We start from the raw sequence: 14,478 nt of genomic DNA, 5'->3' as shown, positions 1-14,478 counted from the left end.
TTATTTATTTAAAAGGTTTTATATAGCGCTGGCTAGACCGAGGGTATCAAGGTGCTTTACAATGGTTAGGCGAGGAAAACAATTGCAATATAACATTTGTACAAAAAGGTAAAATGCAGGACAGTAAGAACAGTATGCATAGAACAATTATAACATGGGCAAGAAAATAAAAAATATAGTTAGGCCATAACAAGCATTGGATAGTTAAGCTAGCGTGGGAGGTCAGGGATGGGGGATATGAAAGAAGGAGGGAACTGAGGAGGGTGATGGGAGAGGTGATAGCATGGGGGAGTAGACAGTAATTATAAGAGAACTGGAGGGGGGAGGTTAGAAGTATATGAAATAGAAATGAGAAGAGTGGGGGGAGTGAGTCAGGTATAATGGGGCGGGAACATAGTACAGTCGGGAGCAGGTTGAGACACCATGCTAGGAAGCAAGGATTAAGGACCCCAGTATTTGTGGAGAAGGTGCAGCTTGAGGTCTTTTTTTGAAGCTGAGGGAGCAGGGGTTGCAACATAGATCTTTAGGGAGTGAGTTCCAGATAGTAGGTGCATTTCCAGAGAAGGAGCGTGATTGAGGAGATTTCTTGTTTAACCCCTTGCGTGCTCGTGACGGAACCGCTCCGTCACGAGCCTCGGGTGGGCTGTGCTGGTGACAGAACGGTTCCATCACGGCCCGCTCGCCGCGCCTGCGCTGCGCCAATTCCGCGCCTGCGCTGAGGGTCCTATTGGGCGGGCGGGCCGTGACGGAACTGTTCCGTCACAAGCACAGCCCACTTGAGGCTCGTGACGGAGCGGTTCCGTCACGAGCACGGGAGCGCCGCGCGACCCCCCCTCCCCCTTAGCACTGCGGCGGAATAGCCGCCGCAGCTAAGTGGTTAACAAAGGAGGAACTAGTATGAGAGCATTGATGCTCCTCATTTCTCTAGAGCAGCCCGCTTTGTGGAGTTTATCTGAGAGATACAATGGGGTGTGATGATGCAAGGCTCTATGCGTAATGCAAGCAGTCTTGAAGGTGGATCTGCCGTCAATGGGAAGCCATCTGAGACCTTTGAGGATGGGGGTGATGTGGTCAGACCGTCTACAATCAGAAATAAGCCTGGCCGCGATGTTGAGGACTGATTTGATTGGGGCTAAGTGGACTTTCGGTGTTCCAGAGAGAACGGCAATACCATAGTCGAATTTAGACAGTACCAGTGATTGAACAACTAATTTAAAATCATCAGCAGGAATGGAGGGTTTAATTTTCTTGAGGTGGTGAAGAGTGAAGAGAGCTCCTATGGCCGAATTTTTTTTGTGGGGAGTAAGGCTGAGGTTCTGGGTGATGCCGCACATTTTGTGATAGTATTACTTCATTATTTTACAACTTTTATAAATTGTAACACTGTCTGGGGAAAGATTTCACCTGAACTCTACCAGTTTAACACCCGAATACAGGAATAAGAAATTGAAAGATGCCCATTTTACCTTTGAGAAGGCCCTTCCACTGCGTGAGAACAATTGTTGCTGCGTTGTTAGCAACTTTTGATCAGTTTGCACTAGAATTATTTTTTCTGTTAAAATCTGCTGAATGTGCAGCAGATAATGGATTATGTGGCAATTGTGGAAAATCCATAATCATGCAGATGACCCCACAGCTACAGAATCAAAGAATTCCAGTGGGTCTGCCTTAGGTGAATTAATCAAATTGGTTGATAGCTGCAAAGTAAGGGGTATTTTCATTAATGTTTTGTGTCGCTGCTTGCATGGCCCAACCCAACCCAACCCAAAATGTAATTGAGATTTACCATACCGTTAAAAACAAGCCCACAAGCGCAAAACAGACCTGCACTGCATAAACTCACAGACTAACGATAGTAAATATACCCTGAAGACTACAACTCCCAGACGCCTTAGTGTGTCCAAGGAAAGTCCCGGGCTGGAAACATGGAGTTTTAATAACTTGGAAAAAGCGTCAGCGCCAAGCATTGAGTCATGAAGGCGTGACTGTTCTCAACCTTGTTGTAATTATCAATAAATTCGACCATACTGTCCCAAAATGCATTCCGATGCCTTAATCGGAGTCCATGGTGAATTACGACGCCAAACGACCCCCCAGTCCTCCCCTGAAGGTTATTATCATGGAATGAAGTGACTGATAGCCTCGGAGGCCTGTCAGCAGGGAGGCAGAAGCGTGTGGTCTTGGGAGAGGGAGGGAGGCGGGGCAAGGAGAGAGGGAGGGTAGAGGGGGTGCTGGGGAAAGAGGGCCCAGGCAGACCTTCTTGTGAAACTCGAGCTGCAGTACCAGTGGGGGAGGGACAGCAACACTGAAATGTCGTTGTTTTTCAACAAAACATTTGGGAGCAGGCCTGGCAGGCTCGAGCAGGGCATGGAGAGGGCATTATAGAAGGCTGATCTCTTAGAGAAGGGGAGTTAGAGGAAGAGGGGTGAGTGCAAAAGACAAGGCTTGGAAAAAGGAGAGACTTGGAGAAAATAACAGAGAAGAGCGAGGGAGGAGAGTACGAGGCACAGACACGAGGGAGGGAGGGTCGGAGTCTGCATCCCAGAGCTGGAGTGAGAGTGGAAATCCGAGAGAGGAAGTGTCAGACGCCCAAGAGACAGTGAGAGGAGGAGGCAGAGGAAGAACTGAGGCGAAGAGGGAGTGAGGGAGAGAAACGAGAGGGGGTCTCCATGGAGGGCAGCGGGTGCTGAGTGGAGGAGAGAGAGGATGGGGCAGACAAGAGACAAGGAGACAGGGGCAGCGAGAGAGGATGCACGAGTGACTGCCAGGACAGTGGGAGTCCAATGTAGGCAGGCCAGGGCCTAGAGGCCTCACAACCGGTGCCAGTCGCTGCGCAGGTGCGCACAGGTCACGTGGCCACCGCCCCGTGCCACGAGAGGGCCTTCGGGACAGCACGCGACCACTGAGGTGTCCGAGGTATTATCAGGTGTAGGCGCGTTCCCAGGTACTTCGACCCCTCCTTTACCACCAGGGCAGAGCAGGTGAGAGTCGAGGCCATGCGCGCAGTTGGGCTCCTGGGGGCCCTGCTCTACGTCACCACCGCCTGTTGTGCGGACCCTGGCAGGGGCGTCTATAGGAAGCCCCCCCGCGGGCCCTGCTCCTACACCTTCGTCCTGCCGGAGACAGACCACTGCCAGCCCAGCGGGGGGCCAGCCCAGCCCATGCAGAGAGACGCCCCTCCGCTGGGGGGCGACGAGTCCAGGGAGAGGCTGCAAGAGCTGGAGAGCGTCCTGGAGAATGCCACCCAGTGGCTGCTCAAGGTGAGTGCCTGACCCCCTAGCGCCCCCTGCCGGTCAACACTGTGCATAACACCGACCAAACCAGGGACACACCATGTAACAGGCCAACAACTGGACACCATCACCCCACGTTCACTATGGCAGTGGGGGGTCCTATAATCTACACACCAACTATGACGAATAGCCCCCTCCTCCCACTGGAGCCCGCGGCAGCAGGCATGGATCACGGCCCAACCTTTGTGGTACAGATCATCCAACACACAGCAGGCCAGGCTGGCGGATTCCATCCGCAGTGAGCTCCCTGGCCGCAGAGGGCGCTCCTCTCTTACGGTGTCTGGTGCTTCTCTCTGTGGGTGTCTCTGGTGCTGACGGTGCTCTCTGACGCTTCTCTCTGAGGGTGCTCTCTGGTGCTTCTCTCTGAGGGTGTCTCTGGTGCTGACGGTGCTCTCTGACGCTTCTCTCTGAGGGTGCTCACTGGTTCTTCTCTCTGAGGGTGCTCTCTGGTGCTTCTCGCTTAGGGTGCTCTCTGGTGCTTCTCTCTGAGGGTGCTCTCTGGTGCTTCTCACAGGGTGCTCTCTGGCGCTTCTCTCTGAGGGTGCTCTGGTGCTTCTCTCTGAGGGTGCTCTCTGGTGTTTCTCTGAGCGTGCTCTCTGACGCTTCTCTCTGAGGGTGTTCTCTGGTTCTTCTCTCTGAGGGTGCTCTCTGGTGCTTCTCTCTGAGTGTGCTCTGGTGTTTCTCACTGAGGGAGCTCTCTTGTTCTTCTCTTTGTGGCTGCTCTGGTGCTTCTCTCTGAGGGTGCGCTGGTGCTTCTCTCTGAGGGTGCTCGCTGGTGCTTCTCTCTGAGGGTGCTCTCTGGTGCTTCTCTCAGGGTGCTCTCTGGTTCTTCTCTCTAATGGTGCTCTCTGGTGCTTCTCTCTGAGGGTGCTTTGGTGCTTCTCTCTGAGGGTGCGCTGGTGCTTCTCTCTGAGGTTGCTCTTTGGTGCTCCTCTCTGAGAGTGCTGTCTGGTGCTTCTCACTGAGGGTGCTCTCTGGTGCTTCTCTCTGAGGGTGCTCTCTGGTGTTTCTCTGAGGGTGTTCTCTGATGCTTCTCTCTGAGGGTGTTCTCTGATGCTTCTCTCTGAGGGTGCTCATGTGCTTGTCTCTGAGGGTGCTCTCTGGTGCTTCTCTCCGAGGGTGCTCTCTGGTGCTTCTCTCTGAGAGTGCTCTGGTGCTTCTCTCTTAGGGTGCTCTCTGGTGCTTCTCTCCTAGGGTGCTCTCTGGTTCTTCTCTCTGAGGGTGTTCTCTGGGGCTTCTCTCTAAGGGTGCTCTCTGGCACGTCTCTCTGAGGGTGCTCTATGGTGCTTCTCTCTGAGGGTGCTCTCTGGTTCTTCTCTCTGAGGGTGATCTCTGGTTCTTCTCTCTGAGGGTGCTCTGGTGCTTCTCTCTGAGGGTGCTCTCTGGTGCTTCTCTCTGAGGGTGCTCTAGTGTTTCTCACTGAGGGTGCTCTCTGCTGCTGCTCTCTGATGCGTCTCTCTAAGGGTGCTCTCTGGTGCTTCTCACTGAGGGCGCTCTCTGAGGCTTCTCTCTGAGGGTGCTCTCTGACGCTTCTCTCTGAGGGTGCTCACTGACGCTTCTCTCCGTGGGTGCTCTCTGATGCTTCTCTCTGAGGGTGCTCTCTGGTGCTTCTGTCTGAGGTTGCTCTCTGACGCTTCTCTCTGAGGTTGCTCTCTGACGTTTCTCTCTGAGGGCGCTCTCTGGTGCTTCTCTCTGAGGGTGATCTCTGGTGCTTCTCCCTGAGGGTGCTCTGGTGCTTCTCTCTTAGGATGCCCTCTGGCGCTACTCACTGAGGTTGCTCTCTGGTGTTTCTCTCTGAGTGTGCTCTGGTGCTTCTCACTGAGGGTGCTCTCTGGTTCTTCTCTTTGTGGGTGCTCTAGTGCTTCTCACTGAGGGTGCTCTAGTGCTTTTCTCTGAGGGTGCTCTCTGGTGCTTCTCTCTGAGATTGCTCTCTGACGCTTCTCTCTGAGGGTGCTCTCTAGTGTTTTTCTCTGAGGGTGCTCTGGTGCTTCTCACTAAGTGTGCTCTGGTGCTTCTCACTGAGGGTGCTCCATAGTTCTTCTCACTGAGGGTGCTCTATGGTTCTTCTCTCTGTGGGTGCTCTCTGACGCTTCTCTCTGAGGGTGCTCTCTGGTGTTTCTCTCTGAGGGTGCTCTGGTGCTTCTCACTGAGGGTGCTCTGGTGCTTCTCTCTGTGGGTGCTCTCTGGTTCTTCTCTCTTAGGGTCCTCTCTGGTTCTTCCCTCTGAGGGTGCTCTCTGGTTCTTCTCTCTTAGGGTCCTCTCTGGTTCTTCCCTCTGAGGGTGCGCTGGTGCTTATCACTGAGGGTGCTCTCTGGGTCTTTTCTCTGTGGGTGCTCTGGTGTTTCTCACTGAGGGTGCGCTGGTGCTTATCACTGAGGGTGCTCTCTGGGTCTTTTCTCTGTGGGTGCTCTGGTGTTTCTCACTGAGGGTGCGCTGGTGCTTATCACTGAGGGTGCTCTCTGGGTCTTTTCTCTGTGGGTGCTCTGGTGTTTCTCACTGAGGTTGCTCTTTGGTGCTCCTCTCTGAGAGTGCTGTCTGGTGCTTCTCACTGAGGGTGCTCTCTGGTGTTTCTCTGAGGGTGTTCTCTGATGCTTCTCTCTGAGGGTGTTCTCTGATGCTTCTCTCTGAGGGTGCTCATGTGCTTGTCTCTGAGGGTGCTCTCTGGTGCTTCTCTCCGAGGGTGCTCTCTGGTGCTTCTCTCTGAGAGTGCTCTGGTGCTTCTCTCTTAGGGTGCTCTCTGGTGCTTCTCTCCTAGGGTGCTCTCTGGTTCTTCTCTCTGAGGGTGTTCTCTGGGGCTTCTCTCTAAGGGTGCTCTCTGGCACGTCTCTCTGAGGGTGCTCTATGGTGCTTCTCTCTGAGGGTGCTCTCTGGTTCTTCTCTCTGAGGGTGATCTCTGGTTCTTCTCTCTGAGGGTGCTTTGGTGCTTCTCTCTGAGGGTGCTCTCTGGTGCTTCTCTCTGAGGGTGCTCTAGTGTTTCTCACTGAGGGTGCTCTGGTGCTTCTCTCTGAGGGTGCTCTCTGGTGCTTCTCTCTGAGGGTGCTCTAGTGTTTCTCACTGAGGGTGCTCTCTGCTGCTGCTCCCTGATGCGTCTCTCTAAGGGTGCTCTCTGGTGCTTCTCTCTTAGGGTGCTCTCTGAGGCTTCTCTCTGAGGGTGCTCTCTGACGCTTCTCTCTGAGGGTGCTCTCTGAGGCTTCTCTCTGAGGGTGCTCTCTGACGCTTCTCTCTGAGGGTGCTCACTGACGCTTCTCTCCGTGGGTGCTCTCTGATGCTTCTCTCCGAGGGTGCTCTCTGGTGCTTCTGTCTGAGGTTGCTCTCTGACGCTTCTCTCTGAGGTTGCTCTCTGACGCTTCTCTCTGAGGGCGCTCTCTGGTGCTTCTCTCTGAGGTTGCGCTCTGGTGCTTCTCTCTGAGGGTGCTTTGGTGCTTCTCTCTGAGGGTGAGCTCTGGTGCTTCTCCCTGAGGGTGCTCTGGTGCTTCTCTCTTAGGATGCCCTCTGGCGCTACTCACTGAGGTTGCTCTCTGGTGTTTCTCTCTGAGTGTGCTCTGGTGCTTCTCACTGAGGGTGCTCTGGTGCTTCTCACTGAGGGTGCTCTCTGGTTCTTCTCTTTGTGGGTGCTCTAGTGCTTCTCACTGAGGGTGCTCTAGTGCTTTTCTCTGAGGGTGCTCTCTGGTGCTTCTCTCTGAGATTGCTCTCTGACGCTTCTCTCTGAGGGTGCTCTCTAGTGTTTTTCTCTGAGGGTGCTCTGGTGCTTCTCACTAAGTGTGCTCTGGTGCTTCTCACTGAGGGTGCTCCATAGTTCTTCTCACTGAGGGTGCTCTATGGTTCTTCTCTCTGTGGGTGCTCTCTGACGCTTCTCTCTGAGGGTGCTCTCTGGTGTTTTTCTCCGAGGGTGCTCTGGTGCTTCTCACTGAGGGTGCTCCATGGTTCTTCTCACTGAGGGTGCTCTATGGTTCTTCTCTCTGTGGGTGCTCTGGTGCTTCTCACTGAGGGTGCTCTCTCGTTCTTCTCTCTGAGGGTGCTCTCTGGTGCTTCTCTCTGAGGGTGCTCAGGTGCTTATCACTGAGGGTGCTTCCCACTGAGGGTGCTCTCTGGGTCTTTTCTCTGAGGGTGCTCTGGTGTTTCTCACTGAGGGTGTTCTGGTGCTTCTCTCTGAGGGTGCTTTTTGGCGCTTTTCTCTGAGGGTGCTCTCTGGTGCTTCTCTCTGAGGTGGTTCTCTGGCGCTTCTCTCTGAGGGTGCTCTCTGGTGCTTCTCTCTGAGGGTGCTCTCTGGTGCTTCTCTCTGAGGGTGCTCAGGTGCTTCTCACTGAGGGTGCTCTGGTGCTTCTCTCTGAGGTTGCTCTTTGGTGCTTTTCTCCGAGGGAGTTCTCTGGTGCTCCTCTCTTAGAGTGCTGTCTGGTGCCTCTGTCTGGTGCTTCTCTCTGAGGTGGTTCTCTGGCGCTTCTCTCTGAGGGTGCTCTGGTGCTTCTCTCTGAGGGTGCTCTCTGGTGTTTCTCTGAGCGTGCTCTCTGATGCTTCTCTCTGAGGGTGCTCTGGTGCTTGTCTCTGAGGGTGCTCTCTGGTGCTTCTCTCTGAGTGTGCTCTCTGATGCTTCTCTCCGAGGGTGCTCTCTGGTGCTTCTGTCTGAGGGTGCTCTCTGGTGCTTCTCTCTGAGAGTGCTCTAGTGCTTCTCTCTTAGGGTGCTCTCTGGTTCTTCTCTCTTAGGGTGCTCTCTGGTTCTTTTCTCTGAGGGTGCTCTCTGGTGCTTCTCTCTTAGGGTGCTCTCTGGTTCTTTTCTCTGAGGGTGCTCTCTGGTGCTTCTCTCTGAGGGTGCTCTCTGGTGCTTCTCTCTGAGAGTGCTCTGGTGCTTCTCTCTGAGGGTGCTCTGGTGCTTCTCTCCTAGGGTGCTCTCTGGTTCTTCTCTCTGAATGTGTTCTCTGGGGCTTCTCCCTAAGGGTGCTCTCTGGCACGTCCCTCTGAGGGTGCTCTATGGTGCTTCTCTCTAAAGGTGCTCTCTGGTTCTTCTCTCTGAGGGTGCTTTGGTGCTTCTCTCTGAGGGTGCTCTCTGGTGCTTCTCTTCGAGGGTGCTCTAGTGTTTCTCACTGAGGGTGCTCTGGTGCTTCTCTCTGAGGGTGCTCTCTGGTGCTTCTCTCTTAGGGTGCTCTCTGGTTCTTCTCTCTAGGGGTGCTCTATGGTTCTTCTCTCTGTGGGTGCTCTCTGGTGCTTCTCTCTGAAATTGCTCTCTGACGCTTCTCTCTGAGGGTGCTCTCTGGTGCTTCTGTCCAAGAGTGCTCTCTGACGCTTCTCTCTGATTGTGCTTTCTGGTGCTTCTCTCTGAGGTTGTTCTCTGACGCTTCTCTCTGAGGGTGCTTTGTGGTGCTTCTCTCTGAGGGTGCTCTGTGGTGCTTCTCTCTGAGGGTGCTCTCTGCTGCTGCTCTCTGATGCGTCTCTCTAAGGGTGCTCTCTGGTGCTTCTCACTGAGGGCGCTCCCTGGTGCTTCTCTCTGAGAGTGCTCTCTGGTGCTTCTCTCTGAGGGTGCTCTCTGACGCTTCTCTCTGAGGGTGCTCTCTGACGCTTCTCTCTGAGGGTGCTCTCTGACGCTTCTCTCTGAGGGTGCTCACTGACGCTTCTCTCCGTGGGTGCTCTCTGACGCTTCTCTCTGAGGGTGCTCTCTGGTGCTTCTTTCTGAGGTTGCTCTCTGACGCTTCTCTCTGAGGGTGCTCTCTGGTGCTTCTCTCTGAGGTTGCGCTCTGGTGCTTCTCTCTGAGGTTGCTCTCTGACGTTTCTCTCTGAGGGCGCTCTCTGGTGCTTCTCTCTGAGGGTGATCTCTGGTGCTTCTCCCTGAGGGTGCTCTGGTGCTTCTCTCTTAGGATGCCCTCTGGCGCTACTCACTGAGGGTGCTCTCTGGTGTTTCTCTCTGAGTGTGCTCTGGTGCTTCTCACTGAGGGTGCTCTGGTGCTTCTCACTGAGGGTGCTCTCTGGTTCTTCTCTTTGTGGGTGCTCTAGTGCTTCTCACTGAGGGTGCTCTAGTGCTTTTCTCTGAGGGTGCTCTCTGGTGCTTCTCTCTGAGATTGCTCTCTGACGCTTCTCTCTGAGGGTGCTCTCTGGTGTTTTTCTCTGAGGGTGCTCTGGTGCTTCTCACTAAGTGTGCTCTGGTGCTTCTCACTGAGGGTGCTCCATAGTTCTTCTCACTGAGGGTGCTCTATGGTTCTTCTCTCTGTGGGTGCTCTGGTGCTTCTCACTGAGGGTGCTCCATGGTTCTTCTCACTGAGGGTGCTCTCTCGTTTTTCTCTCTGAGGGTGCTCTCTGGTGCTTCTCTCTGAGGGTGCTCAGGTGCTTCTCACTGAGGGTGCTCTGGTGCTTCTCACTGAGGGTGCTCTCTGGGTCTTTTCTCTGTGGGTGCTCTGGTGTTTCTCACTGAGGGTGTTCTGGTGCTTCTCTCTGAGGGTGCTTTTTGGTGCTTCTCTCTGAGGGTGCTTTTTGGTGCTTCTCTCTGAGGGTGCTCTTTGGCGCTTCTCTCTGAGGGTGCTCTGGTGCTTCTCTCTGAGGGTGCTCTGGTGCTTCTCTCTGAGGTTGCTCTTTGGTGCTTTTCTTTGAGGGAGTTCTCTGGTGCTCCTCTCTGAGAGTGCTGTCTGGTGCCTCTGTCTGGTGCTTCTCACTGAGGGTGCTCTGGTGCTTCTCTCTGAGGTGGTTCTCTGGCGCTTCTCTCTGAGGGTGCTCTGGTGCTTCTCTCTGAGGGTGCTCTCTGGTGTTTCTCTGAGCGTGCTCTCTGATGCTTGTCTCTGAGGGTGCTCTCTGGTGCTTGTCTCTGAGGGTGCTCTCTGGTGCTTCTCTCTGAGGGTGCTCTCTGATGCTTCTCTCCGAGGGTGCTCTCTGGTGCTTCTGTCTGAGGGTGCTCTCTGGTGCTTCTCTCTGAGAGTGCTCTAGTGCTTCTCTCTTAGGGTGCTCTCTGGTGCTTCTCTCTTAGGGTGCTCTCTGGTTCTTTTCTCTGAGGGTGCTCTCTGGTGCTTCTCTCTGAGGGTGCTCTCTGGTGCTTCTCTCTGAGGGTGCTCTGGTGCTTCTCTCTGAGGTTGTTCGCAGGTGCTTCTCTTTGAGGGTGCTCTGGTGCTTCTCTCTGAGGGTGCTCTCTGGTGTTTCTCTCTGAGGGTGCTTTGATGTTTCTCTCTGAGGGTGCTCTGGTGCTTCTCTCTGAGGGTGCTCTCTGGTGCTTCTCTCTGAGGGTGGTTCTCTCTGAGGGTGCTCTCTGACACTTCTCTCTGAGGGTGCTCTCTGGTTCTTCTCTCTTAGGGGTGCTCTAGTGCTTCTCTCTTAGGGTGCTCTCTGGTGCTTCTGTCTGAGGGTGCTCTCTGGTCCTTCTCTCTGAGGGTGCTCTGGTGCTTCTCTCTTAGGGTGCTCTATGGTGCTGCTCTCTTATGGTGCTCTCTGGTGCTTCTCTCTGAGGGTGCTCTGGTACCTCTCTCTGAGGGTGCTCTCTGGTTCTTCCCTCTGAGGGTGCTCTCTGGTGCTTCTCTCTTATGGTGCTCTCTGGTGCTTCTCTCAGGGTGCTCTCTGGTTCTTCTCTCTGAGGGTGCTCTTTGGTTCTTCTCTCTGAGGGTGCTCTCTGGTGCTTCTCTCTGAAGGTGCTCTCTAGTGCTTCTCTCTGAGGGTGCTCTCTGGTGCTTCTCTCTGAGGGTGCTCTGGTGCTTTTCTCCGAGGGTGCTCTGGTGCTTCTCTCTGACGGTGCTCTGGTGCTTCTCTCTGAGGTTGTTCGCTGGTGCTTCTCTCTGAGGGTGCTCTGGTGCTTCTCTCTGAGGGTGCTCTCTGGTGTTTCTCCCTGAGGGTGCTTTGATGTTTCTCTCTGAGGGTGCTCTGGTGCTTCTCTCTGAGGGTGCTCGCTGGTGCTTCTCTCTGAGGGCAGTTCTCTCTGAGGGTGCTTTCTGACACTTCTCTCCGAGGGTGCTCTCTGGTTCTTCTCTCTAGGGGTGCTCTATGGTTCTTCTCTCTGTGGGTGCTCTGGTGCTTCTCTCTTAGGGTGCTCTCTGGTTCTTCTCTCTAGGGGTGCTCTATGGTTCTTCTCTCTGTGGGTGCTCTAGTGCTTCTCTCTTAGGGTGCTCCTGTCTGAGGGTGCTCTCTGGTCCTTCTCTCTGAGGGTGCTCTGGTGCTTCTCTCTTAGGGTGCTCTCTGGTGCTACTCTCTTATGGTGCTCTCTGGTGCTTCTCTCTGAGGGTGCTCTGGTGCTTCTCTCTGAGGGTGCTCTGGTACTTCTCTCTTAGGGTGCTCTCTGGTTCTTCTCTCCGAGGGTGCTCTCTGGTGCTTCTCGCTTAGGGTGCTCTCTGGTGCTTCTCTCTTATGGTGCTCTCTGGTGCTTCTCACAGGGTGCTCACTGGTTCTTCTCTCTGAGGGTGCTCTCTGGTGCTTATCTCTGAGGGTGCTCTGGTGCTTCTCTCTGAGGGAGTTCTCTGGTGCGTCTCCCTGAGAGTGCTGGCTGGTGCCTCTGTCTGGTGCTGAGGGTGCTGTCTGGTGCTTCTTTGTTAGGGTGCTCCCTGGTGTTTCTCTGTACTGGTGCTCGCTGGCACTTCTCTTTTAGGGTGCTCTATGGTCGCAGACTGTACAGTAGCAGTGTGCGTCTCTCTGAGTCTGTTCTCTGGGAGAAGAGTTTCTTTCTCGGAGACTCCTCACTTGTCGCACAGGGCACCCTTTTGAGAGTGCTCCATGGTTGAAGGATGCTTCCTTTTTGAGAGTGCTTTCTGGTAGCAGAGTGTTTTCTTTTCTCTGCTTTCTGACAATGCCGTCTCTGAGAGTGGTGTCTAACCATGCTCTATGATTATAGGATGTTTTGTTGTATTCAGAGCTCTCTTACCAGAAGTCGAAGTGCATTAACCCCTTCGCCGCTGGCGGGATTCCCCCGCTGTGCCGGGGGGGTGGGGCACGTACAGCGACCTCATGCTCATGTCGAGGTCAGCTCGTCATGAGCCACGGCGCTCCGGTGCTCATGACGAGCTAAACTCGTCATGCCCGCCCCCGTTTAAATGGAACGCTCGCACAGCAGGGGAATCTGCCCAGCGTGCGTGTAAATGTAATTTTTTTTATTTATGTGTTGGTTTTGAAAACCGATAAATAAATGCCATTGTCATTTACAATGCCAATAGCTTAATCTCTCTCAAATGCGAGACCTATTGCATTTACACACACACAGACACACACACACACAGACACACACACACAGAGCCACACACACACAGAGCCACACACACACAGAGCCACACACACACACAGCCGCACACAATGCAGAGTCACACACACACACACAGAGCTACCCACGCACACGAGCCCCACACACACACACACACACACATAGCCACCCACACACACAGAGCCACCCACACCCACTTAGCGCCACCCACACACACAGCCACACACATACACACAGAGCCACACACATACACACAGAGCCACACAGAGCCACACACAGAGCCACACACACACGTTGTGGTGGAGGTGGATGTGGTGGTGGATGTGGTTGTGGTGGATGTGGTGGTGGTTGTGGTGGTGATGGTGTATGTGGTGGTGGTGGATGTGGTGGTGGATGTGGTGGTAGTAGATGTATTTGGTGGTGGTGGATGTGGTGGTGGTGATGGTGATGAAAAGCAGTGAATCGCCTAAGACCACCAATGCTGCCCGGCGTAAAACACCTTTAATTCACCTTACGATTATCTATCAAAATAACGAGGCAGGTGCTGGAAACTAGAAGGCAAAAAACAGGTTTATTACTCCAGAGGAGAACAATCACTTCAGGCAAAGGGATGTCATCGGGCGGTGCTCTAACTGCATCTCCGTGGTTTGGTCTTTTATACACATTTGCATCAGTTTATTGGCATGGTTAAACATCCTTGGAATCCCCGCCTTAGGCTAGTTCTCACACAAACCTAGCAGCAATCATCCCCCCACCCAGATCTAACAGATGATCGCTATCTCTCAGCTGGACATTCCGACAGGATCTAAAAATACGTGGGATCGGTCAGATCTAAGGGTTAGTGTCATTGATTAAATCAGGCCCCTTTGTCGGTGAAACAAGCCCTGCCATGTGGGGGTAATAAACCATCTCCGCAGGGGTCGATTAGTGCCTGGGACCGGATTGAGTAGCCAGGTGCAGTGAAAAAGGTTATCAAAAGGGCTTGCCCGTGCAAAGAGGATGAAAGGGCAAACGGGTTTGGTGCGGGAAGTGACTCCGGGGCTTTGTCATGACGACAAGGTTTTACAACCCCAGTACATTTGTTCGTTTAGCCAGAGCGCTGGGGGACGATAGCGAGGTCGGGGTGACACACGGGTGACCTGCAGAGTACAAAATGGCCCGATGTCTAAAATGGTTGTAGCTTACGCACACACAGAGGCCCTTGCTAAACAAGATGGCGCAGGCAATGTTCATGTTTGTCGTTTTACTTTCTACTGTGGTGGTGGTGGATGTGGTGTTGGTGGTGGATGTGGTGTTGGATGTGGTGGTGGGGGATGTGGTGGTGGATGTGGTGGTGGTGGCGGCGGATGTGGTGGAGGTGGATGTGGATGTGGTGGTGGATGAGGTGGTGGCGGATGAGGTGGTGGTGGATGTGGTGGTGGATGTGGATGATGTGGTAGATGTGGTGGTGGTGGATGTGGTGGTAGTGGTGGATGTGGTGCTGGGGGATGACCGCCGGTCTGTTAATGCTGGAAGGGGGTTGATGAAGCTGCGCCATAGAGGGGTGCCCGTCACTCATGAGTGTGGCGTGATCCGAGGTGTGGTATTTGGGATCCCAAGCGAATCGAGAGTGGTAATTAGAACAAGTTAATGCCCAAGGCAGGCTCGTCCGTGCACCAATGCCCCTGGAACATCAAAAACACACATAAACACTGCAACCCTAACCTGTTTATTATTTTTCCTCTAAAAGGTTCTGTTTGTCACGGGCTGGTGCCCTCGGGTAACATCTGATAGAAAATGAAATCACTCTAAGTGTGGCCCTCGTGTAACATCTGATAGAAAATTAAACCACAGCACGCTCATTTTCAGGTTTTTGTGGCGTGTATGTATAGCCTATGCAACGACTGTTCGGCAATTTCAGGTCAATCAATTAATCCTTAAATCACGGAGTGTTTATGTTTTTAAAAAAAGATACTCCAAAGAAGTCAAAGTTGGAAATCCACTTCCTCTCTACCAAACTTCCCATCCAGGCAGGTTGTATTCAGTCTGAAAAACGAG

The 14,478-nt window shown here is 53.5% G+C and overlaps 1 protein-coding gene across 1 annotated transcript in view; it reads left to right on the top strand.

Moving 5' to 3' along the window:
- Window positions 1-2,287: 2,287 nt before the first annotated feature.
- The window catches only part of ANGPT4 (angiopoietin 4), an 84,803-nt gene continuing 72,612 nt past the window's right edge, over window positions 2,288-14,478 (top strand). The window contains exon 1 of the mRNA XM_086932729.1: window positions 2,288-3,260. Coding sequence (XP_086788855.1) covers window positions 2,997-3,260 — 264 coding nt within the window. The 5' untranslated portion in view covers window positions 2,288-2,996. The remainder of the gene's footprint in view (window positions 3,261-14,478) is intronic.

This window comes from Lissotriton vulgaris, chromosome 7, assembly GCF_964263255.1.
Source record: "Lissotriton vulgaris chromosome 7, aLisVul1.2, whole genome shotgun sequence".
NCBI lineage: Eukaryota > Metazoa > Chordata > Amphibia > Caudata > Salamandridae > Lissotriton > Lissotriton vulgaris.
Note: the sequence above shows the minus strand (reverse complement) of the source record. Positions and strands in the feature narration are given on the sequence as shown.